Raw genomic sequence first — 27,962 nt, forward strand, 5'->3', positions numbered from 1 at the left:
AAAATTTTCATGCCTACTGAGACTATGGTGGATTCCTTAAGAGGAGGGACTACATTTTATATACTTCTGTTGATTCTTCATTTGTATTCACACAATACTTTGCACTCAGAGGAATGAGGTTTTGTTTCTAATTTAATTTTCCCTTTAAATATTAATATCTCAGTGCATTGGTAAAGAATATATCTTTTCATTCCATATACCAAGAAGCATACGATTCGGGAACCCTAGTTTTAGTCTATCTGGTGCAGCTGTTAGGTACTCATATAACCCCCTAATCCTTTATAAAAACTTAATCGGACAGCTGCCTTGATAATATGCAGTTTCAATAACAGCCTCTGTTGAGGAATATAATATCCCATTGTAGTAAGTCTCACAGATTAATGATGTTTCTCTGCAAAAAAAGAAAAAGTCTAATGGATAGGCTTTCTCTGAACTGGGAATCAAGCTACAAGCTGAAAAAACATCACCTTTAATTTCTACTGTGAGATGGAAGTGTATTCTTTGGTTTAGCAACTGTTGGTATCTTTGTTATATTAATGGCTTAATTAGACTGTTTCAGGGTGGTAGAACAGCTCTTTAAAGGACTTTCAACAAGGACTCTATTGTTAAAGCAAAACAGCTCTTTCATTTGAGCCATTAAAATCATAGGGGGAAAAATGAAAAATACCCCAGCGGCATATTTTTTAGTTCAGCTGTGACTTCTCCAGCACATCGCCAAAAATCCTCTGCAAGGCAGTTCTTGTTTATACAGCAGTTTGATCTGGATCCTTGTAAAATTAACATAGGTTGACAAATTAAATTTAACACCACCACCCTCCAGGATGTTGTAAATGTAAAGGAGACTAAACTAAACATTGGGAATGTTATTGTAATAGGGCAGTGTGAAGTCAGACCCAATAAAACATAAAAATCTTGTTTAGGAATATAATTTAGTACAAAGAGTATCAACAGTTGACATTAATTATTTTTTATACTTACTGACATCATCTTTCACACATCACTAAATCAGATGTGTTTGTTTCCCCACAGATTGTTTTTTACTAGAATTTACCAGCAACATCTATTGGGTTCTTAAGTTAAGCAGTTCAGTGTATTTGTACTAGCACAGTTTAAAGTCTTCAAGAATTCATAAAATAAGCATCTTACACTGTTTGTGGTTGATTGCATTAGACCATTCAGCCTCTCTGAATTTATCCTCAGAATGGATTTTTTAAAATGAAAGAAACTCACAGGTAATCTGCAACTTAAGTTCCAATAGAATTTAACAGGGAAGACTCCTCAGCCTTGTCCACATTTATTTAGAAGTACAAATAAATAGACACTAAAATTTTAAATGAGAAACTTATGTTTAAAGTCTGACTTTGAAAGAAATAGAAAGTACATATTATGTAAATATAATTAATCCAACATAAATATCCTGATTTGCAAACTGCTCAGTTTAATGAGAGCAATGAGGTAACAATAAAGAGGAGCATGGAAGGCTGCTCTGGTAGAGCCACAGAAGGTCACCAAGTGAACTGGACTTTCCCGATGTTTGTCTGCCCTGCTTCCTATGTCAGGGAATTTCTGTAAGGAGACCCAGGCCCCAAGGGCCAGAGGTTTCCTTCTCTAGATCACAGGCAGCTCAGGCTATCAGCTACATCTGCCTAAGACTTTGAGTCTTCACTGAGGCATGCAAATGTCCAGGGCCTTTAGAGATTATGTTCGGTGCCTCTGATGGAAGGTAGAGTCCAGGTGCGGCTGGTGGAACTGTAGCGGGCTTGTGTGGTGACAACACCAGTATCAGCATCTTGAACAGACTGGCCTGGGGTGCCATCTTGGCTCTGTTTTGCCCCCTCTGTTTCCTCCCTGTGCTTCTCTCCAGCCTTCCTAGCCATTCTGTGAACTATCTGACATACTTCCAATAAATTCCTTTTCTGCTTAGAGCTTCAAAGTTACTGTCTGTTTGTGGCACCAAGAACCCTGACTATAGCACCAGAAGCTCCAGTGTGTCCATGTGCCCGTAGGTGATCAGGCTCCGGAGCCTGTGAATCTCACAAGAAACCGAGATTAGTGTGACTAGTATTATTTAGATAAACTCTTCCTCACTCCAAATGAGATTTGAGATTACACAGAAAGATGCAATCTAAGAAGATTAAAAAAGTAGAGGGAAAGAGGAGGAAGTAAAAATAAAGATATCGGCAGGTAAGTCATATTGCTAAATGCATTACTTTATAAGGAGAAATGGAACTTGTGGGCTAATGAGAACACTCAGTTCAACTGGTCCTCACATTCTCTTCCCTGCTGGAGGGGTTACCTGGGGACCCAAAAGAGTCAGAAGCTTCCGTGGGGAGAGCGATGGATATGGAATCTAAGCAATGGAAACTCAGCCACCTTCAGGGGTGGGTCACCAAATAATGGTCCCTAGGCTCCTCTGCCCTGGCATTGCTGTGGCTGATGAGTTCTTGCTTTTGGCTCTGCAGTGTCCTTTAAGTCTTTTCTTTTAAAATCTAAGTATATTTGGAAGAGATAATACATTAAGTCATTTACTTTAGCAAATTGTCAGTCATTCATGCACTATCATCACAATCCTGCCGTATTCATATATTATATTTTTTAAAAAAATTTTTATATGTAAATACCTACAATACCTTTGTTCTAAATAACATACATGAATGTAAGAGCTTGCTATACTCCAGCTCTTTAATATTCATGGAAATAAACTCATAGTAGTAAAGTGATTAAATATCATTGTCTTACATGATGCAGAAAGTTTATCAAGTGAACTAGGGTTTTGCCCTTGTTTAAAAAATTGTGCATAGAAGTTAACATTTCAGAGTCCGTATCTACCAGAAAGTGTCCAGATTTATAGTTTGGTAGGGTATAGAATTCCAGCTCTAACCCTGATTTATAGTTTGGTTGGGTATAGAATTCTGGGTTGAAATCATGTCTCCTCAGAACTTTGAAGGAGTTTCTCCAACATCTTTGAATATCATACAGTGATTTTTTTTTTTTTTTTGGTAAAAATGCAAAGGAGTTTTTAAAATTTATTTTTTTAATTGAATTTTATTTTATTTATTTTTATACAGCAGGTTCTTATTAGTCATCAGTTTTATACACATCAGTGTATACATGTCAATCCCAATTGCCAAATTCATCACACCCCCACCCCCACCCCCCCGCTGCTTTCCCCCCTTGGTGTCCATACGTTTCTTCTCTACATCTGTGTCTCAATTTCTGCCCGTGCATAGCAACAAAGACCCAACGCAGCCAAAAATAAATAAATAAATGAATAAAATTAAAAAAAAAAAAGTGGTTGCAACAATTCACACTTCCACCATTGCAGTGTGTGAATGTGCCTGTCTCCCACGCTCTCTGACACCCGGTGTTACCTAATTTTTGCCAATCTTATAAAATGGAAATGTTATCTCACTGTTTAAATTTACTTTTATTTCTTTTTTGGTGTGGCTAAACAGCTCTTCATATGATTATAGGTCATTTGCCTTTCTTCTTTTGTGAATTGCCAATTCATTTTCTGCCCAACTTTCAACTGGGGTATTCCCTAGAGCAGGTATGGATCTGCAAATACTCTTTAAGGATAGTCATATTTTGCCTGTTATTTATGTTGCAAATATACTTCCCTGGGTCACTGTTTCTATTTTTACCTTTGCATATAATATTTGTAAAAGAAGTTTTAAGTATTTATGTAATCAAATCTACTCTAATTAGCCTTTACTTACATTCTTTATTTCAGTGGATGAAAGAATGAAACCAACATGAAAGTTGGTCCATCAGAAGTTTGATTTATAATCTGAGTTTCTAAAAGAATCCGACAACTCAACAATCTCTTGGCCCAACTTCAGGAAACAGGCCAATTGTTTAAGGTGGTAAAAGTTTTCACTTACATACTAAATATTTACCTAAGCCAACTTAAGAAGGATTTCCAACCAGGCTAGGGTGAAAGCTACTAAGCTTGCCCTTCCGGCTTGTATCCTGCTTAAAATGTGTGGTATTCAAGTCGGAGTTGGATTTGGATGTTAATGGAGGCTGTTGGGCTGGGTGCCAGGTGGGTCATCCCTATTCTTTAACCCTGAGCTTCCTAAATGGTGCCTGCTTGCTGAAGTCAGAACCCTCACTGCCATTTCTACAGTGCTTGGCTCTTTGTTCTTCCTAAAAGTTGCTCCCAGGATAAATGAAGTTCAAATCATAACTGAGTAGAGCTCAGATTTATAACACTACTGTTCACCAGGCAAAAGTCCCCAGGGTTTGCGAGAGCACATGGGGCCTGGACCGCACAGAATGATTCTAAGTTAAGGCTCCAGGTTCAAGAGCTGAGAATTAGGTACAGGCTCTGATTCAGGGTAAAGTTCGAGTTCTTATCTTTTAATTAGAAGGCTCCCTCTGGACCCTCTTACCTTCCTTCTCTGTGCAATCAAAACTTGCTCAGCCATGCCTACTACAACTGTCTCGACTCCTGTACTTTCTCTTTTTTAAGATATTCAGACAAATTCCGGAAAGGAGGCAGCTTTCTCTTCAAAGTCTGAATTCTTAAAAAAGAAGGATGCAAATTCTAATTCCTTTTCTTTAAAACACCACTTGGACCTCAACTCCTCTGAAAGTCTTCCTGAGCAGCTATCTAGAACTTTTCTGTGTTGTGTTCAGTTGCCACTGTCCTTACAGCTTCACACCACGCTGCCTTGGCTCCTTCACTAGTTCATCTGCTCTACGAGATGCTGGTCTTCTCTGGGCAGAACTGTGAGCTACTCATCTCTGTATCTGTAGTGCTTAGCACAGTGTCAAGTGTACATTAGGCACTCCATAAATGTCTTTTTATTGGATCTATGGTAGAACAATGGAAAATATTTGATTCCAACATGCCATTATGACCTTGGCTTGGGTCAAGTGGGAACTCATAGCTTCTGAGATAAGTGCATGTGAAAATAGTAGTATCCCAGTTGGAGGTGTATCAGATAGTGGTTTAAAGGAGAAATATTGTGACCCTCCTCTCTGGAGAACAGCCAAAGATTACGACATAATCAGAGTGCCTGTCTGTAGAAGAAAAAAATATGTCTGGAGAGTGGGCTAAGCATACATGTAGCCAAATAATGCTCAGGCCACTGTATCAATCTATCAGTTTACTTGAATTTCATTAGTTAATCTTACTTATAAGATCATGTGAAATAAGATGGTAATGGGATATAAACTTTAGCATGCCAAGAGTTACTTGAAGACATCTGAAGTCCAGTATTATTAACTGACCCTGACATTCATTTAGATATCTCAAAAAAGTTTTTACATGACAAAAGTTCTTGTAGTTTGCCTTTTCTAAAAATGATCAAAATGTGTTGTAGCAATTTTAAAGAAGGGGGTGTACTATCAATGGAAGTCTTTAAGGCCCATGATTTGGACAGACATTTGCTAATTAATTCCAGAAATTAAACAAGTATCTAGATTTTGTGGAACCCACACCCAGAAGTAGACCAGACAAAAGATTTGTCTTTTCACAAAATTGATCTAATGCCTTTCTCGTATTAAAATTCTTTCCATACACTGTACACACACACACACACACACACACACACACACACACACAACTTGTAAATTATTTTTGTTCCACTGCAATTACAGTAAAACACTTGGTGCCTACAAATGCCTGATGATTTATGGCATGAAAGTCTCCTCTGTTGAGAATGTTGCCTTTTCCCTTTCAGGTAATGCACAGTGAAAAACAGGATTATCAGGAACAGTTCCTGCATCTTCTGGAAAGTCTCTGCTGGCTACGCCCCTCCTTACCTTCACTGTCTAGCAGACTCTCAGGCACAGATGGGATACTCATGGGGCAGAATGAGGACTAGAGGTAAGTGTATATGTGGCCACGTGGCTTTTTGAAAGTAGGAAAACAGAGTTCCATATTGCCTCATGCTCTGAAACACTTTTCCTCCTGCTAGAAAACTGGCAGGGCTAGAGAATCTAGTTCAGTATTAGGAATTCAGTTCAATTCAAGAAGCAAGGTGTGCTCACTGACCCTGTAAAAAAAAAGCTATGAAGGTGCCAACTGGTGTTTGGCCACTTGGTCATTAACATCAGAAAATATATGAAATTGTCCCATATTTCAGCACCTTGCCTGTTTTTTTGTTTTTTTTTTAACTTGATGGGAGTACATTGAGGTCTACATTGAGCTAAAATTTGACACTGATAATGATTGTTGGAACCATAGGCCATTTTGGTTCTCTGGCCTCACTAAAAGGTAGTTCATGGTTGAATCATAAGTCTATTCTCTTCCTAACCTGCCTTAGCTGAAGGTATGTGGTGGGCAACCCAAGGGTGACTTTCCGTGGTTTGTTTTGTGGCTTATAGAAAGTAAGTGTAGCCAGTATGTAGACTATCAAGTAAGCATTATTTATTGTGTTACACACCCCTCTCCCCAAAAGACTAGCTAAGAAGTCAATTAGATATTAGAATAGAATCAAAACTGAGAAATGTGAAAACTCAGTAAGATTTTTGCTGAGTACAATAGAAAGTCACTTGAAGATGCTGCCAGGAAATTGGTCTATTCTGACTGAATTCAAGTCATTCCCTCATCACCTGGAAAATTGCTAGATAACCCTTAGTGATTATAATTATTGTTGTCTTTCCCTCTCTCATCTTTAAAAAGGAACAAAAATGGGCAGCAAGATGATGCAGTCTCTGGCTGCTACTGAAACATCAGACCACTGATGCCCAATTTCTTTGAGTGCTTTTCTTGTTGGACCAGAGGTTCTTTGCCATTACCTATGAGAGTGGTTCTTCAGGGCCTTAGAGCTCCCTGGGCATGGTCTGTGGCGACAAAGTGAACTGGTGTGTGCCAGGATGCTACACATTTTCTTTATGAGAACTTCCCGTCATGCCTTGGTGCTTGGTGCAATTAGCAGTTTCCTTTGAACAGTACTGCCCTGGGCAGCTTTCTCTCATACAATGTCACAGTGAGCAACGTTATTCTTTCCTTTTTATAGGAAAAGGAGAGCAGAGTAAAATAACCTGAGGTTAAAAATAAAAAATATCAGTGCTCGGAATGGAACGTCATAATTCTGTCAGTCATCCTGATGATCATTCATCTCTGCAGAATATAAGAGCGAAGTGAGAGCCTCTCTAAAGAAAACTGCCCTTTCAGTTTGGGGCCTCGGGGAAGATCTTTGATGCATTCTTCTTCCTCGTTATGCCTTCTCTTCATTACAAATAGCCTTTCATGAAGCTTACAAGAAGGGACATGAGCACAGGCACTCAGTCAGCAACGGGTGAGCAACCCTGGGCAGGCAGCTGAGGTGGGGTAGGAAGGGGCAGGAGGTCAGAGATGCACCATTCCCTCCGCACCACAGTGAATAATTTTAGTTTGCTAGTCATCCCTGGAAATTCCAAAGTCTTTTTTTTTTTTTTTAATAAATCACTTTTTTTCTACTCAATTTACAGTCAATTACTAATTTATTATCACCAAGGAATATTTATTGAGAACTCGTAATCATCAGAGTACTCTACAAATAATTAGAAGTGTATTTATACACACAAAGAGACCCAAACAGGGGACTTTAAGGAGGCTGTGGTTTGGCTCACTTGAGAAGTTTAAGACCTCTAAGATTATTTAATCCTGTTTCAAAAATAGCACCTACCATGTTTCTGGGAAAGAGTGGGTGACTATTGCAGAAGTGAAGATGACCTGTTAACAAATGTTTGTGGTTCTTCACAGGAAGGATGCAGATGGTAAAGAGTTGAAACTGAGTCACCAGCAAGAACTTTAGAAATCGGCACCAAGGCGCAGAGCAAGACACTGGTGGGGTCAGGATCGGGATGTCTACATTGGGCTACGTTTTATGTTCTATTTGTTGGATTGCAAGTTACCAACACAACTACATTCTATAATAATACCTCTTCTCAGGGGCACTCCCATTTTCCAAAGAGAAACAAAAAGAGATGAATTTTGGTAGAGAACAGTCAGGTTTGGGGGAGTCTAGCCATTGGTTCTTGCCTATATTCGGGATTCCTGTCTAGGAAGCAGAGCTCAATGTTGTGGAATACAGATGTTTGAACTTGAGGTTGCGTCTCCTTTGAATTGAGATACGGGTTTTCCTTTGGTCAGAGAGAAGCCTGCTTTCTGCAACATCTCTGGTCGGCCTTTGGGTTTTCTCTCTTCTTGCTACCCGCTCACATACTAACCACAAGTTTCCAGCTGCTTACCTTGTGAAATCTAATGAGAGCACCACAGAGCAGGTCCCATGGATGACAGCCACCATTATCCAGAAATAAACAAGACCTCCAGTTAAATGAACCATATAAGGCTTATTTTAAGAAATGAATCCTTGAAAACATCAGCCCAGCGATGATAAAAAAGAATTCTGCCTAGTTAGAGTTCTTTGCAGGAAAGGTTTTTGATATTGCTTTGGCTTTAGGGGAAAAAAACAAACCACGCTGGACTTTATGGGGGTTACCTAAGTGCACAGTGAAACTGCAAATTCAAACTGTTTGAATCCTGTCCTCCAAATACAGAGGTCTTATGTGAAAACAATCTCATTTTCCTTTTGCTTTCTGGGAAGCCCTCCAAGGCATGGTGAATTGCCAGCTTTTGTGACCTTTAGTTTCTTAGCTGCTCCCAAGGGAAACTTGACCTTGGAACTGTAGAAAGGAGGGAAATAATTTTCAAGCTGGTGCAGGGCAGAGGCAGAAGTTTCGTTCTGTTTTCTCATCGCCCAAAGCTTATAGGTTCTCCAGCACCAATATCCTTAGAGCCTCTGAGGTCACAGAAATGAGGACAAAAGTTGTGATGAAGATGTGTATTAACCCCAAGGCAAGGACACAGACAACAAGACTGCCACATGGGATGGAGACTCAGGTGACCAACCAGGTGCAGTTCCCAGTAAAGCATTAGGAGTAAGAAAATGATTAGTCCCCATCCAGATTCACAGCTGATACAGGGCTTTCTGACTCATAGCATTTTAGGACTGAAATGGAATTCACAGGGCACAAGAATTCCTCCTGTAACTTTAGTTGGCTTCTATAGGTATTGGGACTACATCTAGGATGGATTCTCAACCTCCTTAGGTTTCCTACTATTTGGCAACCGCTTGACTCGTGAGACATTCATCTGGTTACAGAGTTAACCAAGAGAGGACTTGTGTATATCAAGAGACACCACGGGGGCTCTGTAAGCCCTACTCACATACACTGTCCCCCAGGCATGGAATAGATTAGGGAACAGTGATTTGTCACCATTGATTTCTCCGAGCAAGAATTTCTTTGAGATCTTACTTTGCTCGTGGACACGTGGGTTTAGAAGTTTTTGCCTTTGAGGCAGATTTTATAAACAACGTGTCTTCATTTCCAGTACTCAATGAAAATCTAATTAGAGTAACAACATTACCATACTGACTTGATAGAATCCCAGCCCAAAGCAGTCACTATCTGAGTGGGTCTCTGTAGCCTGAGAACAGACTGTGTAGTCATTCGGCACTTTTAATTTCTGAAAATAGCTGTGTGTCCCATTCTTATCATTTGTAAGCCTTAGGAATCCAGAGAACTGTTTGTGTATTAGAAAAAAAGAGCAAAGAATTTGGAGTCCCAAACCCTCTAGGACGTGCCAGCTGAGTGATATGGAGAAGGACACACCTTGAATGAGTCTCAGGTTCCTTATTTCAAAGGCTATCATCAGAAAATGACAGGGCTCCTATGAAGATTAAATAAAACCATACTGGAAAGTTTTGACATACTTAGCTTTCTCAAAGACAGAAATTTGCAGAAGTAAACATCAAAAAAATCCTGGTATAATGCATAAAAAATTTGTTTGTATGTCACATTAAAATCAAACAAACTAAACAATGTTTGTGAACCAGGAGAGAAAAACAATTTTCTCTTACAGTTTCAGAAAGGGATAAATGTGCTAACCTGTGGGCAATTGTTTGTGCATGTGTGTGTGTGTGTTTTGTGGTTACTTTCCTGGAGGAGAGGAAAACCACTGTGATATAGATTTTTTTTTTTTTAAATATAGGGATAATTTTTCTTTTTTAAATATTAATTTAATTTAATTAATTTATTTATTTATGGCTGTGTTGGGTCTTCGTTTCTGTGCGAAGGCTTTCTCTCTAGTTGTGGCAAGTGGGGGCCACTCTTCATCGCGGTGCGCGGGCCTCTCATCATCGCGGCCTCTCCCGCTGCGGAGCACAGGCTCCAGACACGCAGGCTCAGCAATTGTGGCTCACGGGCCTAGCTTCTCCGCGGCATGTGGGATCGTCCCAGACCAGGGCTCGAACCCGTGTCCCCTGCATTGGCAGGCAGACTCCCGACCACTGCACCACCAGGGAAGCCCTGTGATATAGATTTTTATACCTGTATAGGATCAAGGATACCATGGGGGTGGTGGTGTCATAAATATATACTCTGAGGATCCAAGCAAATAATTTAGAAAGGACTCCTTAGTCTTTTACACTTAAAATACAAATAGTATAGATACTGTTGGGTGAGTATTTTTCCCGGAGTGTAGAGAACATGGGCTTTGGAGTCAGATAGGCTCCAACTCAAATTTCACCTCATCTCACTAGCTCTGTGACTTGGGCAAGTATTGTAAATTTCTTATAGGGATTAAATGAAAAAGAAATGAGGACAAAAAAGCAATAGTTCAATTCCTGGTCCTAAGAAGCACTGGATAAAAGTGAAATGTTGTTATTCGTCCTTATATTTCAGCTTCAACTTTTCTCTTTATCCTAATGTTAACAAAACATTTTTTTATCCTGTTTATCCTAAGTTAACAAAAAATGATAGCATTTGAGTAGAGTTCATGCGGGGCCAACTGTATAAAAAAGGGCACTCAGTGGACTTGGTGATGCAATCCTTGTTTGTAATGCCTTTGCTATCACACTCTTAGGTATGTATGAGGTGGGTCAGTAAAAATGAAGAAACTCTTTGTTCAAAGTTGTTTAGCCAACCACATTTCACGATGGCATTCCTTTATCTTGATCTTGTAAATGCTCAGGAATTGTGGCTGCTTTGGAATGTCTGCCAGACAGCTAGTGGAATTTTTAGGATGTATCTGAAAAATAGTGCAAGCGTCTTTCTGTCCAAATCCATTGGATTTAGATGAGTGGATATTAGCTGAGGTGAAGTGAAACAGTAATTAAATTCTTCAGTTTTCAGAGAAAGATTAAGATGGTGTCCTTTTTCCCTAGAAATAGTGCAGATGTTGTATTTTAGTTGAGGCTCATGAATCTCTGGAAGGGAATGGGGCAGAGATCTAGCCTGAGAATTGCCTGGGTTTCCTTAGGAAATATTCGGGACTGGGAAGACCCCAGTGACTGCCACCACGAGAGCTGGGAACACTTCCCTTTGTTCCTCACCCACTCCTCCCCTTTCTCCCCTCAAAGAAGGTCCAGTCTAGTCAATGCTGGCCTTTTGGTTATAGTGGTACCCAACTGGCCCGGGGCATGACACATCCAAGGGCCAGTGGAGAACCACTGACTTTGTTAGTCAGCCTTGCTTTCCTCAGTGACATTCCCACCCACGACCCAATTTAAGCTCCTGCATGTGCTTAATTCCATGGCCACTTGGGAAAACCAATGGGTTGGGAATGAGGCAGAAATGAGTAGAATCCTGGCTCAGCCTCTGACTGAGTGAACTTGGGCAAATTAGTTACCTTCTGAGTTCTAACTTCCTGACATGTAAAAGGAATAATACTGTCTATCTAGTCTAGTCAATCTCAAGAATAATCTCCCTCCACCTAACATCCAATATGCGTGAAGAGGGAAGAAAAGCTGGGTATTCGTTCAAGGGGCCACCAGAGTTTTGGCCTCGAGCCAGATGCTGCACAGAAAGGATAGGTAAGTCCTAGTGTGGGACAGACAGCCTACAGGACTGTGGGTAAATCTGGCCAATGCATTTGAATGCACTGACACCCTTCCCCCTCTTCAAAACCACCTCCATCGTTATCTCCAAGAATTCTCTGGCAACCAGCCAGATACACACTTACCATTTTACTGAGCTTAATATCGTCACAGAAATCTATCAGTTTCTCATAATTCTTCACCACATTCCTGGGAATTAGCCCCAGATTCATCGAAAATCACACATGGGGTTTGTGCCTGGGCTGCACTCTCAGTGGCCTCAACTCCTGCCTCTAGTTAACTGCCGGAGCCACTTAAAACTTCCAGCCACAAACCTCACCAGAGGGGAGTCACTTCAGTTCCATACATGATTGACAAAAATAGTGTCAAACATTGGGACTTCCCTGGTGGCACAGTGGTTAAGAATCTGCCTGCCAATGCAGGGGACATGGGTTCGAGCCCTGGTCCAGGAAGATCGCACATGCCACGGAGCAACTAAGCCCATGTGCCACTACTGAGCCTGCGGTCTAGAGCCCACAAGCCACAACTACTGAGCCCACGTGCCACAACTACTGAAGCCCGCGCACCTAGAACCCGTGCTCTGCAACAAGAGAAGCCACCGCAATGAGAAGCCCATGCACCGCAACGAAGAGCCCCCTCTCTTTGCAACTAGAGAAAGCCCGCGCGCAGAAACGAAGACCCAACACAGCCCCAAAAAAATAGTGTCAAACATTACCAGATCAAATACATGGCCCAGCCCCTTCCCTAAAGGGAGTTCAGAAAAATAGGGCCTCCCTACCACCAGGCTTCTAATAATTATAAAAAACAGGAACCACTACACAGACCTGACAGACATATGCTGTGACAATATGACAATGTTTCTAGAGGAGTTACATTCAGGCCTAAAGAAGAGTGGATCATGTTCACTAAGAATAACATATTTCTGGAATGTGTAGACTTGGAGGGGAAAATTCCATGTTTTCTGAGGATTATGTAACAACCTCAATCCCGCCCCTAGAATAATAACATTCTAGAGCTAGTCTATTTCTTCCCTATAGACTTCCAGCAGCAGGAGAAGTTTCTCCAAAGTCATGAGCTCTTATGCCTGAGGTGGTATCAGATACCCAGTTTGTGTGTGAATCTTGTTCACATTTATTATCGAGCTGGGAGGGACCCTGTGGCATTTACTACTCTGGGCAGGGTAAAAATGTACTCTGGTCTGGAGAGAGTACCGGCTATAGCTTCAGAGAAATGTATCTTCTAAGTTGCTTTGTGTCCATTCTTTAGAGAGAATCAGGCAAGGGCTTTAGCGGTCCTCCACCAAAGGTAGGAAAGAGCCTGGCATCAGTAAATGATTGACCTGCTGCCTGGGGTGATAAGCTTAGGTAAATGGGCTTGATTCTGCTCCAGCAATTTCAAGACTTTTAACTCCCTAGGTTCCAAAGCAGAAAAATGCACATGGCTTCCGGGGATATCCTGTCTTTTGAGGTTTACAGCCTCTGCATGGACTGTGCGTTCCTCAGAATAATTGCAAACTGTCCTCTTTGGTGTATCTTGAAAGTGAAAAGAATTCATGCAAATGAAATTCTGGAACAAAGCCATGTTTGCAGAGCCACGACCGATGGAAGAATTTCAACAAATCACAAATAGGATTTTTTATAATGAAAGATTCTTTAAAAACTTTTGAAATGTGTAGAAGAACAGCAGCAATTTTCAAAGGAGAGAGGAGCTGGAAGAAAAATACAACCCACTTTCAGAACACGTTGGAGGACAAATGATTTGATTTGCTCGACATACGCCCACATCGACCACACCTCCTTCAGCAGAACATCATCTGAGATGCGCTGGCTGCAAGGCTGGGTCAAGTGCTTACTTTGTGATCTCCAGAGAAGGGCCTGTGACCAGACAGATCACCTACCTTGATTGCTGCTTCTCGATCTGGATTCTTCCCTCAGCTTCCTTCCTGGTTCAGCAGGGGTGGCGGGAGACTGTTCCAATCCTTGCTGAAGATTTTGGGATGTTCGGAAGAAGCATCGACACAGGCTTCTACTTTTCCCCCAAGCACAAAATTGAGATGTTCCCCTCTGTTTCCTTTCCCGGTCTCTCTGGCTCCTGCACACAGTGGTCACGGGCAGCAATTTGCTTGCAGCCAGGTATGTTGACAGATGTGAAGGCGGGAGCCCGTGTTGGTCTCAGCTGCCTGGTCTGGCCAATCATTACACACCGGATCAGGCTCTCAGTCCTGCTCAAACCCAACCAGAGATCTAGGTGACACAATCAGATAGCAGTACCACAGGGGGCAAAAAAGCAGGGTCTGTTAGCTATTGACAAGCCAGAAAAGCAATTACCTGCCCTCTGGATCTGTGAAGTAGACAACACAATTATATCTGGGAGAAAAATCCCCTTTACTTCATTCCTTTTTATTTTAGCAATCTCAGAAGAGAATTTGGAGATCACTTTATCAAATCTTATAGAATTTAATAATGGAATGTCTTCTATTGAATTCCTGTCTGGTGGGAATCATCTGGAAGTTCCTTGAACAAATATGGCTGCCACTTACTGAGGGTGCACTCTATGTTAGGCATTTTATATATATTGCCACAAATCCTCATAATGATAACCTTGAGATTTTATTCTTTTTTGTGGATGAGGGGACAGAAGCTCAAAGGGGTAATTGTTGGGCAATGAATAGGTATTGAAGCCAGGACTTGAAGTCAGGCCTGCTTTAAACTCAGTACCAGTGTGAACGCACCTTTCAGGATCCACTCTATGGCAGGCTGAATAAGAGCCCCCAGAGATGTCCGTGTCCTCATCCCCAGAGCCGGTGAATAAGCCACCTTGTATGGTAAATAAGACTTTGCATATGTGATCGAGTTAAGGACTTTGAGATGGAAAATTATCCTGGATCATCCAGGTGGGGCTAATGGATCACAAGGGTCCTCATAAGAGGTTAGAATCAAAGAAGATGAGATGACAGAACCAGAGTCAGGGGGAGATTGAAGATGCTACACTGCTGGCTTTGCAGATGCAGGGAGTTGGCTTCTAGAAATTAAAGGCAAGGAAATGGATTCTCCTCTAGGGGCTCTTGAAGGAACACAGCCCTGCTGGCCCATTTTAGACTTCTGGCTCCAGACTGGAAAGATAATAAATCTGTGCTGTTGTAAGCCATTGTTTGTGGTTACTTTGTTATAACAGCAATAGGAAACTAATATACACTCTCTCAGAAATACTCTTTGTGATGGTGAGCTCACTCAGTGTCCCATTCCACATACGAACGCTTTTTATGAAGCCGTGATCTACCTTCCTGAAATGGCAGCTCATGAGTTCTAGTTCTTTCCTGCACATCAGGCACTCAGGGAGGCAGCTGGAAATGATGGAAAGGGACTCAGAGACCAAATTCTAGTGTCAGTTCTGCCTTAGGCCAGGCAGTCCTCTCCGGTTTTGTTTCCTCTCCTGTAACATGAGCAATGGCACAAATGTTCTTTGGTCCCTTCCACATCTAAAGTCATAAGATTCTAAAATCTCAGTCATAAATATCCCTGTCACCTTTCTCTCAATCTTTTCTAAACCCAACATTCCTGCTTTCTCATGAGACGTGACTTCCGGCTTCTTCACTCTCCTGGTTGCCTTTCTCTGGGGAGGCTCCGATGTACCCATCTGCCTCTGAACTTGTGCTCCGATCTCTGCCTCGTGCCCAGTCATCTCTCCGTGTCTGCCAGTGGGCCGGCTGCTCTGGCTTTCCCACCCTCTTCTTTTGCTAGAGCTCGTCTAACTGTCTCTTAGGATCCTTTGGACTTGGCTTAGCCTGTTCCTTTTTACCTTGTTCTATCCAATCTTACGTCTTGAAAGAGAGCACTTCTAGTGAACAAATGCATGAGTCTCAATTTAGTTAGGTTTTTGGCATAAGAAGGACCAAGGCTTTCTAGTGCTAGCCTAAATTAGCCATCTTTGCTTGCTTCACAACATTTAAATGATAATTCGTTCTCATGGGCACTTGAAAGGCAATGGTATACAATTTTTTAGCGTCATCGATTCCTTGATGAAAGCTATGGATCCTCTACCAGGAAAAAGTGCATATACATCGAAAATTTTGTGTGTTGTTTCAGCGCATGCGCATTCTGGCTCTACTAAAGCATTCCACCACCCCCGCCGCCGCTTCCCCACCATGTCTGGCAAGTTAGTTCTACACTCACAAGGTTGCTGGTGGGGGACGCTTTTGTAAAAGGCAATCTAATGTCCTATATTTCACAGAGATCTAGAAATGAAACTCTCTGCACCCTGACTGAGAACACACCCACTGGGGATCGAGGCAGGAAAGTCTTTAGACAGCAGTCCCCTTAGATTAAATCCATCTGCTTGCCTAAGGCTTCTCTCAATGGCATGATGCTACTGGACAGAGGCTGACACTTCTGTGTCCCCTTTCCCCACCCATGCTGTCCCCAAACACTGCCCAGCTGTGCAAACACCCTGGGCTGACCAGCACTTTGTTTTACTGGCACTTGTCCAGGCCATCCCGGGTGAGGTTTGAGGTACATGGGTTTTGGCCACTGTCCCTCCCTTGTAACCCTCCACTCTCTCTGAGAATGAAAGGTTTCAAGTCTTAAAGATAATAACACTCCTTTCTTTAGTCATACTGAGCAGATTAGCAGAGGGGTAAACAAAGAACATGCTGCTGATCAAGAAGAATTCCTTTGGGGGAAAAAAAAACCCACAAGAAAAATCCAGGACATCCAAACATCCCAGCCTCAGGGAGTCACAGAAAAGGAGTCACTTTCGAAGCTGGAGAAATGGGGTTTGCTCTCTGCATTGTGTGCTAACCGGGTACAGCCATCTGTGGGACTGAGAGACTCCAGGACCTCTTTCCCCCGAGTTTAAACTACTGCCTGGACAACGTGGAGAGAAGATGGTCTGAGTGTGGACCTTCTGCAGGAAACACGAAGAAAGTTCCTTTATGAAAAAAAGAGGTGATTCCCTATCTCAGATAGTAGTTTATTTATGTGTTTATTTATTTAGTAAAGATGTTCAAGAAGAGCCCAGCGAAACCTAATTCTCGCAAAAGTGTGGTAGAATCAATCGCAATCATTTTCAGCCTGGAAAGGATTGTAAACATAGGTCATTCCCATAGCTTCTTCAAGTGGACTCTTCAAAAAAACTTAAATTTATTATTATTTTTAAATTTTTTTAGGTTTGGAAAGGGCTTTATGCTCTATAATTCTCTCACAAATTCACAATATGTATTAACAGAGGCTCTGAAGTGTCTGCTATAAAGGAATCAGGTTAGCTCTGCTTAATTCATCTTCTCCCCAAACCAATGTCAACATTACAGCAAGTATTACCTTTCTAAAATGTAAATGTGCTGAAAATGTTCATTGGCTCACCATTGCCCTCAGGGTAAAGTCCGAATCTCCTAGAATGGGTTATAAGATCTCTTGAGATCAGACCCTGCCTACCTCTCCAGTCTGTTAACTGATTCTTTATTCCCTGCATGTCTGTGCTCCAGCCATACTGAACTATCTATCTGCATTTCTACATGTTTGCTCTTTTTTGTGTCTGTGGCTTATCACAGAAATGCCCACTGTTGCACCCACACCTCCACCCCATGAGGTTAACTGCTACTTATTAGTCAAGGTTACTTACATTGGAAAACTTTTTTTAAGCCAGTATGTCATCTCTTCTACCTTTTCGTATCACTTATCACACTGTATTGTAATTGCATGTTTACTTATTTTTCCTATCCCTGCTCTTCTGTAAGCTCCTTAAGGGTATTTCTAGTATTTTTTTTAACTTAAATTTATTTTGAAAGGAAATTTTATATCACTCTTGAAAAACCCTGTATCACTTTGCTACAGAGAGAAGGTAACCAAAAGATAAATACAATACAAAATGATATTTAATGTTCGCTAGATACTATTATCTTTTTTGTTTTTGCTGAACAAACAAGGGTCAAAGAGATTTTTGTCACTAAGCTGAGACTTTCCCCTCAACTAATCAGAATGGTTAAGTGATTAACGATATTAATGCTATTAGGATGTGACCACTTTCCACCTTACATCATTTTGCAAACCACCAGTGGTATGAATCCCACTCTCTGAGCAATGTATCAATATATTTGGTCCAGGGATTGTGCAACTTTCTCTTTCACTGTCTGAATGTATCTGCTTTCTCTCTCATTAATTGGTTTCTGTTAAATCATTTACCAGTAGACACAGTGGTTAGCAGTCAACCGTGTACAAGAGGCTGTGCTGGGTGCTCTTTGGAGGGGGTGGGTGCAAAGTCCCCACCCTAGTATTAAGACTAATCGTTACTCGAGTATTTATTATGTGCCAGGCTCTGTGCTAGATGCTTTCCATATATTTTCTTGTTTGGACTTCTCAATAACCCTTCATAGTAGGTATTATTAGTCCTGTATCCTATATACTTAGAGATATTAGTTTGCCTAAGATCACATGGCCAGGGCATGCTCTAGTTGGGATAGAAACCCAGGTCTATGCATCTCTGAAATGCCTGTTCTTAGTTTCTGTGCTAAATAGAATGCTTATAACTCAGCTGTAATATGATAAATTGTGATATTAAAGGGTTCATATATAATGCAACAGTTCCATTGTCATAGGGGCAATGTTTCAGCCCAAGTGTATGTTCAGAAATTGAGTCAGACTGGTAGAATCATTGCACTTTCACCACGCAGGTTATACCTGCTTCGCTTATGTTTGGACACAGCCCTGTCTACATTATGTTGTTTTTTATTAAAACCAAATGGAAATGACTGGAAATGGTGCTTATCAAAGTCAACCAAAGTACAGTATGGTAGATTTACTACACGATAACTAAAAACACAGGCAGAAAATTCTGACTATGACTATGTTCTTCACTTGCTATGATAACTTGAATAGAAATATAATTATCCCTAATTACCTGTTCTAACATTCAACTATATGAAATGAATAATTACTTAGAATTAATTTGACTTCTGCTAAATTCATAAATAGGACTTTCACCTCAACTCATTATTTTTGTAGGGGATAGGGCAAAAAGAGAAATTCACCAAAACTAAGTGGCCTAAGATACTCTATTAAAAAGAATTAGGAATGAGGAAAATATTGAAATCTTCATTGCCAACAGAAACTGTAGGCCCACTTTTATTTATTCCTTATATGCACAACACATAACCTCCACGTTGTTCTATTTCTGGGCATTTGGTGACCACTCAGAGTAACATGGGCCAGAGGTGTTGGTCAAATGAGAACATGAATGTAAGTAGGACCGAGCCTAAGCCTAGTACAAATAGCTGAAGTGCTGAGGGTGAAGCTTGGAAAAGCATGGGTGACAAGACTGTGTACATTTCATGAACAGCTCATTTTGGGAATCGCAGGCCTATGCAACTAATTCCAGTATGTGCGAGACAAGGCTGAGAGGGTCTTCATCCAATATACTATAATCAGGTATTTTATTGATGCTGAGTCTGTAACTTTTTAAAACAAAATTAGAAGTGGGCCAATAATAAAATTTGCATACCAACAAAGGAAAAGTGCCTGCCAAAGTTTTATATTTATTATTAGGTTTAAGTCTATTTAGGTAGTTCAAATCAAATACAAGAAAAGATATCATGTCATCATATCTACTAAACTTTTTTCACAGTTAAAATGAGGTAATCTGGCTTTACAATGTTTTAGGTTGAATTAAGCAATTTAATCCAGGTTACCAGAAAGACGGAGAGAGATATATTTGAACAGTTATTTCCTAGGGGGAAAAAAAGCCATGTGCAATTCATATGAATAAGATAATTATGCCACAAAATACATTTCAGAGTATCAAGCAGCATATATGTAAAATTTTCATTCTAACCTTAAAATTGGTATAATGTATTATTTTTTTACTTCGCAAACAGCATGCATTGTCATATAAAACAAGCATAAAGAAGAAAATATAATATCTAACAGAGCATTTATCAGATTCACATTATCATCTGAATTGACCAAGATTTATTTTCACTTTGACAATCTCTGTATCTTCTTATCAGTGAGGTTAAGTATTACAGTTGGCATATACACAATACAAATAATGCATACACGATCTGCATGTAATACTTATTACCATTAGGGTGGAAATTAGTAAGTATAATAGCAGTAAGGTACCACTGTTTCTAGAATATGTTCTAAGATTTATCATATTGATACGATAGATTTATGACTGAAGTGTTATTAGTGCTCTAACCTAATAACAAATGTAAAACTGCAAACGTACAAAGCTACGGAAGGCTTATTTGACTTTTCAAAATGCTGTGCTTCTCGTTGGGCTCAGAGTTTGTGAGCAAGCCCCAACTATTTGAATGAAGTACTGGCCCCAGGTCTGGGCTCCAATCAGGTAAAGTTCTATTGATGGGGTGCGAGTAGGGGTGCAGAATAATGCATCTGAGGAGAGTAAGGTGCGAAAACCACTGTGGTAAGAGTGCATTTGCACATCATTGAATGTATGTGCTTTTTATTGTTAAGTTTTGCCAGCATCCTGTGATTAACAGTAATCAGCAGCTGATCAAGGATGACCGGGAGACAAGAGGAGGCAGTGGTATATTCTATGACGGAGATGAGAGGGAAAGAGATGGAAAATGCCTCTAGACTATTGACGGGGGGTACTCAGTAGACTGTGGGATTGGATTCCCAGTGAAGAGAAGGAAAATATTTTATCCAAACTATGAGGCTTAGAAACAAGTTTGAAAAGTCCTAAGAACAAGTTTTGTTGGAGAAAAGACTAGAACACTATATCCACTGCAGGATAGAGTTATCTTAGAATACTTTCAGTGTCTAAGACTGTGCCAACAACATCAATAGCATTTTGTACACTATTCCCCTGGTTTAGGGCCAATTCAGTGATGACAGTGCCATTAGTGTCACTATTTCTAGTAGGATTCTGGGGAAGCCAGAGGATAAGGGGACAGTGGAGCTCTTGGAGCAGTAAAGAGCTGTTCACTGTCATTTGGAATTAAGGGTAAAGTTTCCAGCTAATTCACTTATCACCCCATCAGTTCACTCCTGTGTGTCCCAAGGCAACATCTGAGTTGACACAGCTCTGGTAGCAGATACCAGGAAGCCGTCTGAGGTAGAGGGGCGAGATGTACAGGGAAGTTGGCGGAATTTAGGGGGACAGCCACGTTCTATGCCATACAAAATAAACTTCCTGTCAGTTTGGACGTCTTATGTTTTCAGTTTCTATTTATTTCCTTTTGGCATAACGTGACCATTTAGCATGTATTTGGGAAAGCTCACCTCCCTAGCTCAGATATTGCTTTCAGCCCTACTCATCTCATTTGACGGGTCACTAAAGGTGCCACTGGTGGACAAGTCTGTCGTCCTAAGCCACTCTCTTGATAAATGAGCCAAGTAGCATTTCTCTACACATCTCACACAAGGAAGACTACTGCCCCTGTACATGCTCTGCGCACAGGCATTTAACCTAATTGTTAGGGACCTGATGTTTTGGGGGAGCTAGTTGACTGTGGTTTGCAAAACAGCGGACAGCATTTTTATTCCAGATGAAAGAACTAAGGCAGATTTAGCCCAGGATCGCTTCTCTGCTCTGCAAGGGGAGGGGGGTCTCGTGGCTGTGCCCCCATCATTAGCCCGTTCCGTTTCCCAGAACCTAACAGCAAAAATCTGCAATTAGCCAATGAAAGCCATTACAAAAACTGCATCTGTGGCATGAACTAATTCTGTAAGATGGCCTAAACTTGTGTCGTGCTTTTGCTTCCTAGGAAGCAAAAGTTTCATCTCAGGCTTAATCTCTTCTGTTTCTCCACCTTTAGTTTAGCACTAAGCCCCCAGCTGGATTGTATGTAATAATAATGTCTCTGTGGGCAGCACTTCAGAAAAAATGAAAGTAGAAAATCCTGACCCACCACGAAATGCATTTAATTCCAGAATGCTCCACTACATTGTCTTCTTGAACAGAAAGATAAACTTTTTGATGCAAATATAAGGTCATGTTAGAAGAAGTAGCATTCTTAAGGGTGATCATTACCTGGGCTCAGATCTTGTGCTTTTGTTTGCGTTTATATAAAATCCTGGGTTTGGGCTGTGGCTTAACTGTTCTCAAGAATGCAGGGGTCTGCACTCAGCACTAAGGAAAATAATGACACTTAATTACTATAGAGTCTAATACAGCAAATACGTAATATTTTTGGCATAACCCTCTTAGATCTGCCATTAATTTAAAGTTTAATCTTCAATAATTTATCATTCCCTTCCATCAATTCCATCTTGACCTCTTTCTCCAATCCTAAGAATATCTTCTGTACCCATGAAACCACGGTGGTACCTCTAAAAGGCTCAAAGTTCAAGCCTTTAAACACTGCTCTACTCTAACTGCAACCTGTGACTGTCCCCTTTGCCACGAAGCCATGGAGGTGTGGCCATGTGGGAAGTGGTCCTGGGAGCCCAAGAAAAACTCAGTCTACATTTCAGAATGAACGTGGCCCCAAATCCCGTGAAACTAAAGTCCTCTTTTGCTCAATCAAGTAGCTTTTTCGCTGATCTTGAAGTTCATTCTGAGCAAATAGGATAGCCTTGTTTGATCCGAAAAATCCCAAGACCTTGTGAGAATAAATGATGTGATCAGGTCACAATTTTTTATTGTTGGCAGTTGTAGAATGAGTCATAGACCTAAAGTGCCTTTTCCCTCGGTCCCATCACTGAGTCTCCTGCTTGGCCTGAGGTCAAGGAGCAGAATACACACATCCTTTACAATATATTAAGCAACTTGGTCTTGGGGCAGAAATTCTGCCAATTCAGGGGTGTTTACCAAGGGTGAACTGTAAATAATCCTCCTCCTATCTTCCAGAACTCCTGTGCAGAATTTCAGAATGCAGGCCAGGCTGGCAACCCAAAGCAGCAGGAAGGAGTGAGCGCCTGCCCCCTCCACAATGAGCAAGACTCCATGCATGCGACCTTGGTATGGTTTTCTGTGCTTTTTCATCATGAACGCCGAGGTGCACTTAAATGTTACAACCCAAGTGAAGTGCAACTATGTATTTTAACACTAAAGGAGAAAATCAAGTAAACATTTCACTGAACAGTCAGCAGCCCTTGGGTGTCACTGGCATCCTGTGTAGATACCTGTCAACACACCTGGCCTCATAGCACCAAGCTCCTGGGCAAAGCTAAGGCTCAAATAAAACAGAGCAGAATAATTCTCCTCTTGCCTCCGTATCTCTTTGCCAAGTAACAAAGGGCTTAAAGAAGGGAAATGATGTAGTCCCTAGCAATTGACCAAGTATTAAAATCAAGACCAAAATGAAATAATGACAACACAAATAAAACCCTGAGGGTAGGCTAGGGAATTTCAAAGCTTGTCACTGCAGTTTAATATCAGAATCGAAGGGAAATTAAGAAAGTGAGGGCACTCACTTTCTCACTCCTTTCCAGAGAAGGCCCTAAAAAACTAACAATAAAATCCCAGAACCAACTCTGGAGAGGGATTCAAATGCAAGAGAAGGAACAGTTAAACCAGAGGCCTTTGCGTTGTGACCTCCTCGGCTGGGGCTTAAATTACTTTAAGCAATGTAAAGGCTGGAAGACCAAGTGTCGGGGGTGTGCATGTGCTCTTAGCAGCTCAGCTAGGACACCCCCACGGCAGGCAATATGCAAAATCCAGCCATGAGCATCAGAGAACAGGAGTGGGAAGCTGCTGGGAGGTGGTCCAACCATCTGTATAAATGCACACAGCCGTCCGGGATTCCGTGTTATCTTTCAGCCTTAAGGATCCAGAAGACGACACTTCCTTAGGGATTCTCAGAGAGTTCTGAGGAGCAATAAGTACACACCCTCCCGTGGCCAGTGTTCTTTCTAGCACCTTCCTTTTCATCCCTCTTCTAGAGGGTTTTCCTCAAAAACCGAGAGCTCTTCATGACCCATTTCATCTTCTGTTCCAGTGCACGGCTTGGTAGTGGCTTCTTGGGTCTGGACCACACCCACACACGAACACCGTCCCCAGCATAATGGGGTGGGGTGGGGGGCAGGACGTCTACAGCATCTATAGTAGAGTCAGAGGTCGCTCATGGTCCTGAGATGCGTGGTCCTGTGGAGGGGAGGAGGACCATGGCAGCATCTGGCCTGGGTAAGAAAAGTTCAGGAAGCTCCTTTGTGAGTGCTCTTGAGGTAAGAAGCACTGAAGATACTTAATCTATAAATAAATAAAAGAATAAATAAATAAATAAAACACAAGAGGGCTCTTTATAGATAAGCACCTCTTATCAATAATAATAAAAAAATCTCCTCTTGAGTTTCAAAGCCCTCCTTCAGTGGTGATTAGTAGGCTCAAAACAACCTGCAGAAAGTAGAACAATCAAGACACAAACTGGAAGTGTTCCAACACTGGGTATTTCTCACTGGATGACGCACCGTCATCCTAAATGTCCCCGAGGTAGTCTTGTTTTCAAGGAGTTACAGAACAGCTCCAAACCCACTTGTTTCTGATACCGAGGACAGTATGCACGGTTTATCTAAAGAATGAAGATGACCAATTACCAGCACAAGCACTGCAGGACAGCTTGTGGTTGAAATACCTTGGTGATAAATACGTCTTGCTCTTGGGGAAGAAGTGGTGACATTTAACATGCCTAGAGAAAACTGGTGCTTGACCTTTCTCCCCTCAGAGCCCCAGGCTGGTGATAAAGCCACCCCACAGGGCAGTCCACACCTGCCATGAGCCATCCTTTGGATCAGGAATGCCCTTCTGCTTCAGCCTTCTCTCTGGCTCAAACACAACATCCCAGAAGACAACAGGGAACTGGGCCAATTAGGGGACACTCAATACCCCAATGGAACCTGGAAAACCCACTTCCATATTACATTCAACATCATATGCCATTGGGGAGATGCTGACCTTGATCACATGAAACATGCTTTCTTCCCTCGGACTTAAGTTTTTACAAAGTCTCATTTGGGAAAAACGCAATTAAAAGCCCTGTAATTTTATCCAAATGGCCCTGGGAGGAGGGGAAAAAAAAATGTCCCCTCCTCTTACTCCCTTCACCATCACTGCCCAGGGGCCAACTTAACAAGAAACCCTTCAGAACTCTAGCCTGGATCAACAACTTCAATATTAAGTTAAATAACAAATTAAATCAGCATTTAGCCAAAGCTCTATCCTCCTGTAGGAGGTCATTCAATTCAATGACAGCCGTGGCAAAGTCCACCAGGTCCACGAAGTCAGACGTGATGATGTTGACACCCAGGGCTCCAGGCTTCTGAGTCTTCACCCAATCCAGGATGGCAGGAAGATTCCTACACAGGAGAGTGTTGGGGCAAGAGAGAACAGAGAGTAGCGTTTAGAAACGGGAAAGAAAACATTTCTGTTAATGTAACAAAAGCGCGTCAACAGAGGCATAAGCTCCACCTCCCCACCAGATTTGACCCTTTAAGCTTAAACCTCTTTCAGGGACAGAATGATGTCTAGTCCATTAGAGAACTGTAATTTTAGGGTTTCTGTGCTGGAAGAAGAAATTCTTCGCCTCAATCACCAAAAAGATACCATGTCAACAGGACCTTGAAAAACTAAGATCAAGAGCCTAATTATTGGTGGGTTCTTTAATTTTCTTGTACCACGAAATTTTTTTATCATGAAAATTTTCAAACATATCGCAACACTGAAAGAAATTTACAGTAAGCATATCCACCATATAGATTCTACCACTAACATTTTACTATACTTGCTTACCATATATCTGTCCATCAATCCAGCTTATATTTTTGACAAATTCCAACCGCAAACATCTATACACATTCCCCTCAATATCTCAGCATGCAGTTCTAGGGTTCAGTATTTGTTTTCAACCTGTTTCCCTTTTGACGTAATGTTTATACCCAGTAAAATGCACAACTCTTAAGTGAACACTGGTTGAGTTTTGACAAATGTATATATATAACCCATACCCATCTCAAGGTATAGAACATTACCAGCACCCCAGAAGGTTCTGCATTCACCTTCCCCATCGATCCCTGCCCCCATTCTCCCAGAGGCAATAATTATACTGTTGTTGTTGTTGTTGTTTTTAAAAAAACACAGATTAAATTTGCCTGGTCTAGAATTACACATAAGCCATGCAATACGCGTTCTTGTGTGTGAGGCTCCTTCACTCAGCATTATGGTTTTGAAATTCATCCATGTTGTTGCATGCATCAGCAATTTGTTCTCTTTTTTAGTCACTGGATAGTATTCCATTGTATGAATATACTGTAATTTATCCATTTTCCTATTGATGGATAAATGGACTGTTTCCAGTTTTTGGATATTATGAATAAAGCTGTTATGGTCATCCTTATACAAGTCTTTTTTGTGGACATTTATTTTCATTTCTTTTGGGTAAATACCAAAGAGTGAAGTTGTTTTATTATATGTTAGGTTTACATTTGGTTTTATAAGAAATTTCCAGATCTTTACCCAAAGAGGTCGTTCCATCGTACATTCCATGAACAAAGTACGTGAGTTCTGTTTGCTTCACATCCTCTCTTAAATTTGGTGCTATAAATCTTTTTAATTTTAGCTGTTCTAGTGGATGTGTAAAGTTATCTCACAGTGTTTTAGTTTGCATTCTTCTGATCACTAATGATGTTGGGCAGTTTGTCATGTACTTATTGGCCATTAGTGTATCTTCTTTGGGAAGCATCTGCTCAGTTCTTTTACCCATTCTCTCTTTTGCTCTTTTTCTTTTAATTGCTGAGTTGTAGATGTTATTTATATATTCTGGATACTAGCCTTTTGTCAGATATGCTTTTTGAATATTTTATCCCCACCTGTAGCTTGCCTATTAATTTTCTCAATGGCATATTGTTGAGCTGAATTCCTTAATTTTGATGGAGTCTAATTTATCTTTTTTTTCTTTTATGGTTTCTGTGACCTGTCTAAGAAACTTTTGCCTACTCCCAAGTCACAAGATACTTTCCTGTTTTATAATTTTAGCTTTTATGTTTAGATCTAAGATCCATCTCAAGTTAATTTTTATATATGCTTTATAATTTTAGCTTTTATGTTTAGATCTAAGATCCATCTCAAGTTAATTTTTATATATGCTTTATAATTTTAGCTTTTATGTTTAGATCTAAGAGCCATCTCAAGTTAATTTTTATATATGGTGTGAAGCAGGGGCCAAGGTTCACTTTTGCCATATGGATATACAGTTATTCCAGCAGCATGTGTGGCTTGTTATTGGACCAATGCTTGCTCAGTTGTCTTACAAATGCAGTCTGTCAGTCTCACGTTATAATTTGAGGGCTTTCTACGTGAAAGCCAGAATGTTATCCAAAGAAGCTCACAATTCAGAGATGTAAACAAACGATGACAGTTTAATGTGATAGTTCCTATATTAGTAGTAAGTGTAAAATACCATGGGTGGTATAGAGGAGGGAGTAATGAAGTACTCAGTTTTGCATCATGGTAACAATAGCTCACTAAATACTTGCGACATTGAGGATGCCATAAGGAAGACACAAACCAGGGCTTATGTTTTGGTTAAGAGACTGGAGTTGTTTTTTTAGGAAGGATTTTCTCTGGGTAAAAACTGAAAATCAGCTAAGTTTATTTCTTAATGGCCCCTTTCTCTTCTTTTGGTAACACTGTCCTTGGTTGTCATCTTCTCCCCGCCTTGTTCCTTTGAAGCTGCCTTCCCTCCTCTGAGTGTACATTCAACTTCTCAGTCTCCCTCTAGGCAACCCTGTCAAGGCCTTGAAGCATTTTGTCCTTCTCCGCTTTCTTTTCCTTTTATCGTGACAACTGTAATCAGTCCTGGGTCTCTTCCCTCGCTCAGCAGACTCTACGGTCAGCCATGGGCTAAAACACATCTCAGTTTCATAACCTATTCAGTTTCTCTGTGCCTCAGTCTCTCCCCCCGTAAAATGGGGATAATAATAAAACTTCATATAGATTTGGGGGAATTAAATAAAGTAATACGTGTAAAGTGCTTAGAAGAGGGCCTGGGATATAATAAGTACTCTGTAAGTGCTGGGGACCAGAGAAGGAATCATAAATGGTAGAGGTTTGGGGGTGGGGGTAAGAAAACTTCCTAAAGTGGTCACATCCTGCTGCTTAGGTGACAAAATGTGTCCTGAGAGGGAAGGGTCACAAATGCAGTCATCCCTTGGAGACAGAGGCCTGGAACAC

General features: G+C 41.0%; 2 protein-coding genes and 1 long non-coding RNA gene across 7 annotated transcripts in view; 1 reads left to right on the forward strand and 2 right to left on the reverse strand.

Annotated features, from left to right (window-relative positions):
* LOC130708095 (uncharacterized) overlaps window positions 1–9,899 on the forward strand; it is a 51,644-nt gene extending 41,745 nt beyond the window's left edge. For 2 of the 3 annotated variants that reach the window (XR_009008119.1, XR_009008117.1), the window contains 3 exons: window positions 3,734–3,863; window positions 5,691–5,836; window positions 7,700–9,899. This is a non-coding gene — a long non-coding RNA (uncharacterized LOC130708095). Of the gene's footprint in view, window positions 1–3,733; window positions 3,864–5,690; window positions 5,837–6,971; window positions 7,254–7,699 lie in introns of all 3 variants that reach the window. The other variant, XR_009008118.1, reaches the window with a different exon arrangement.
* The window catches only part of PHLDB2 (pleckstrin homology like domain family B member 2), a 224,339-nt gene extending 210,432 nt beyond the window's left edge, over window positions 1–13,907 (reverse strand). Inside the window, exon 1 of the mRNA XM_057545215.1 lies at window positions 13,735–13,907. The gene's annotated coding sequence lies outside the window, so the exon portion shown is untranslated. The remainder of the gene's footprint in view (window positions 1–13,734) is intronic.
* A 5,435-nt stretch (window positions 13,908–19,342) lies between these two features.
* The window catches only part of PLCXD2 (phosphatidylinositol specific phospholipase C X domain containing 2), a 50,557-nt gene continuing 41,937 nt past the window's right edge, over window positions 19,343–27,962 (reverse strand). For 2 of the 3 annotated variants that reach the window (XM_057545230.1, XM_057545231.1), the window contains exons 4-5: window positions 25,003–25,090; window positions 19,343–23,987 (exon numbers count right to left, since the gene is read on the reverse strand). In XM_057545230.1, the coding sequence (XP_057401213.1) occupies window positions 23,838–23,987; window positions 25,003–25,090 (238 nt within the window). In that variant the 3' untranslated portion in view covers window positions 19,343–23,837. Of the gene's footprint in view, window positions 25,091–27,962 lie in introns of all 3 variants that reach the window. The other variant, XM_007181945.3, reaches the window with a different exon arrangement.

This window comes from Balaenoptera acutorostrata, chromosome 4 (genome assembly GCF_949987535.1).
Source record: "Balaenoptera acutorostrata chromosome 4, mBalAcu1.1, whole genome shotgun sequence".
NCBI classification, from domain to species: Eukaryota; Metazoa; Chordata; class Mammalia; order Artiodactyla; family Balaenopteridae; genus Balaenoptera; species Balaenoptera acutorostrata.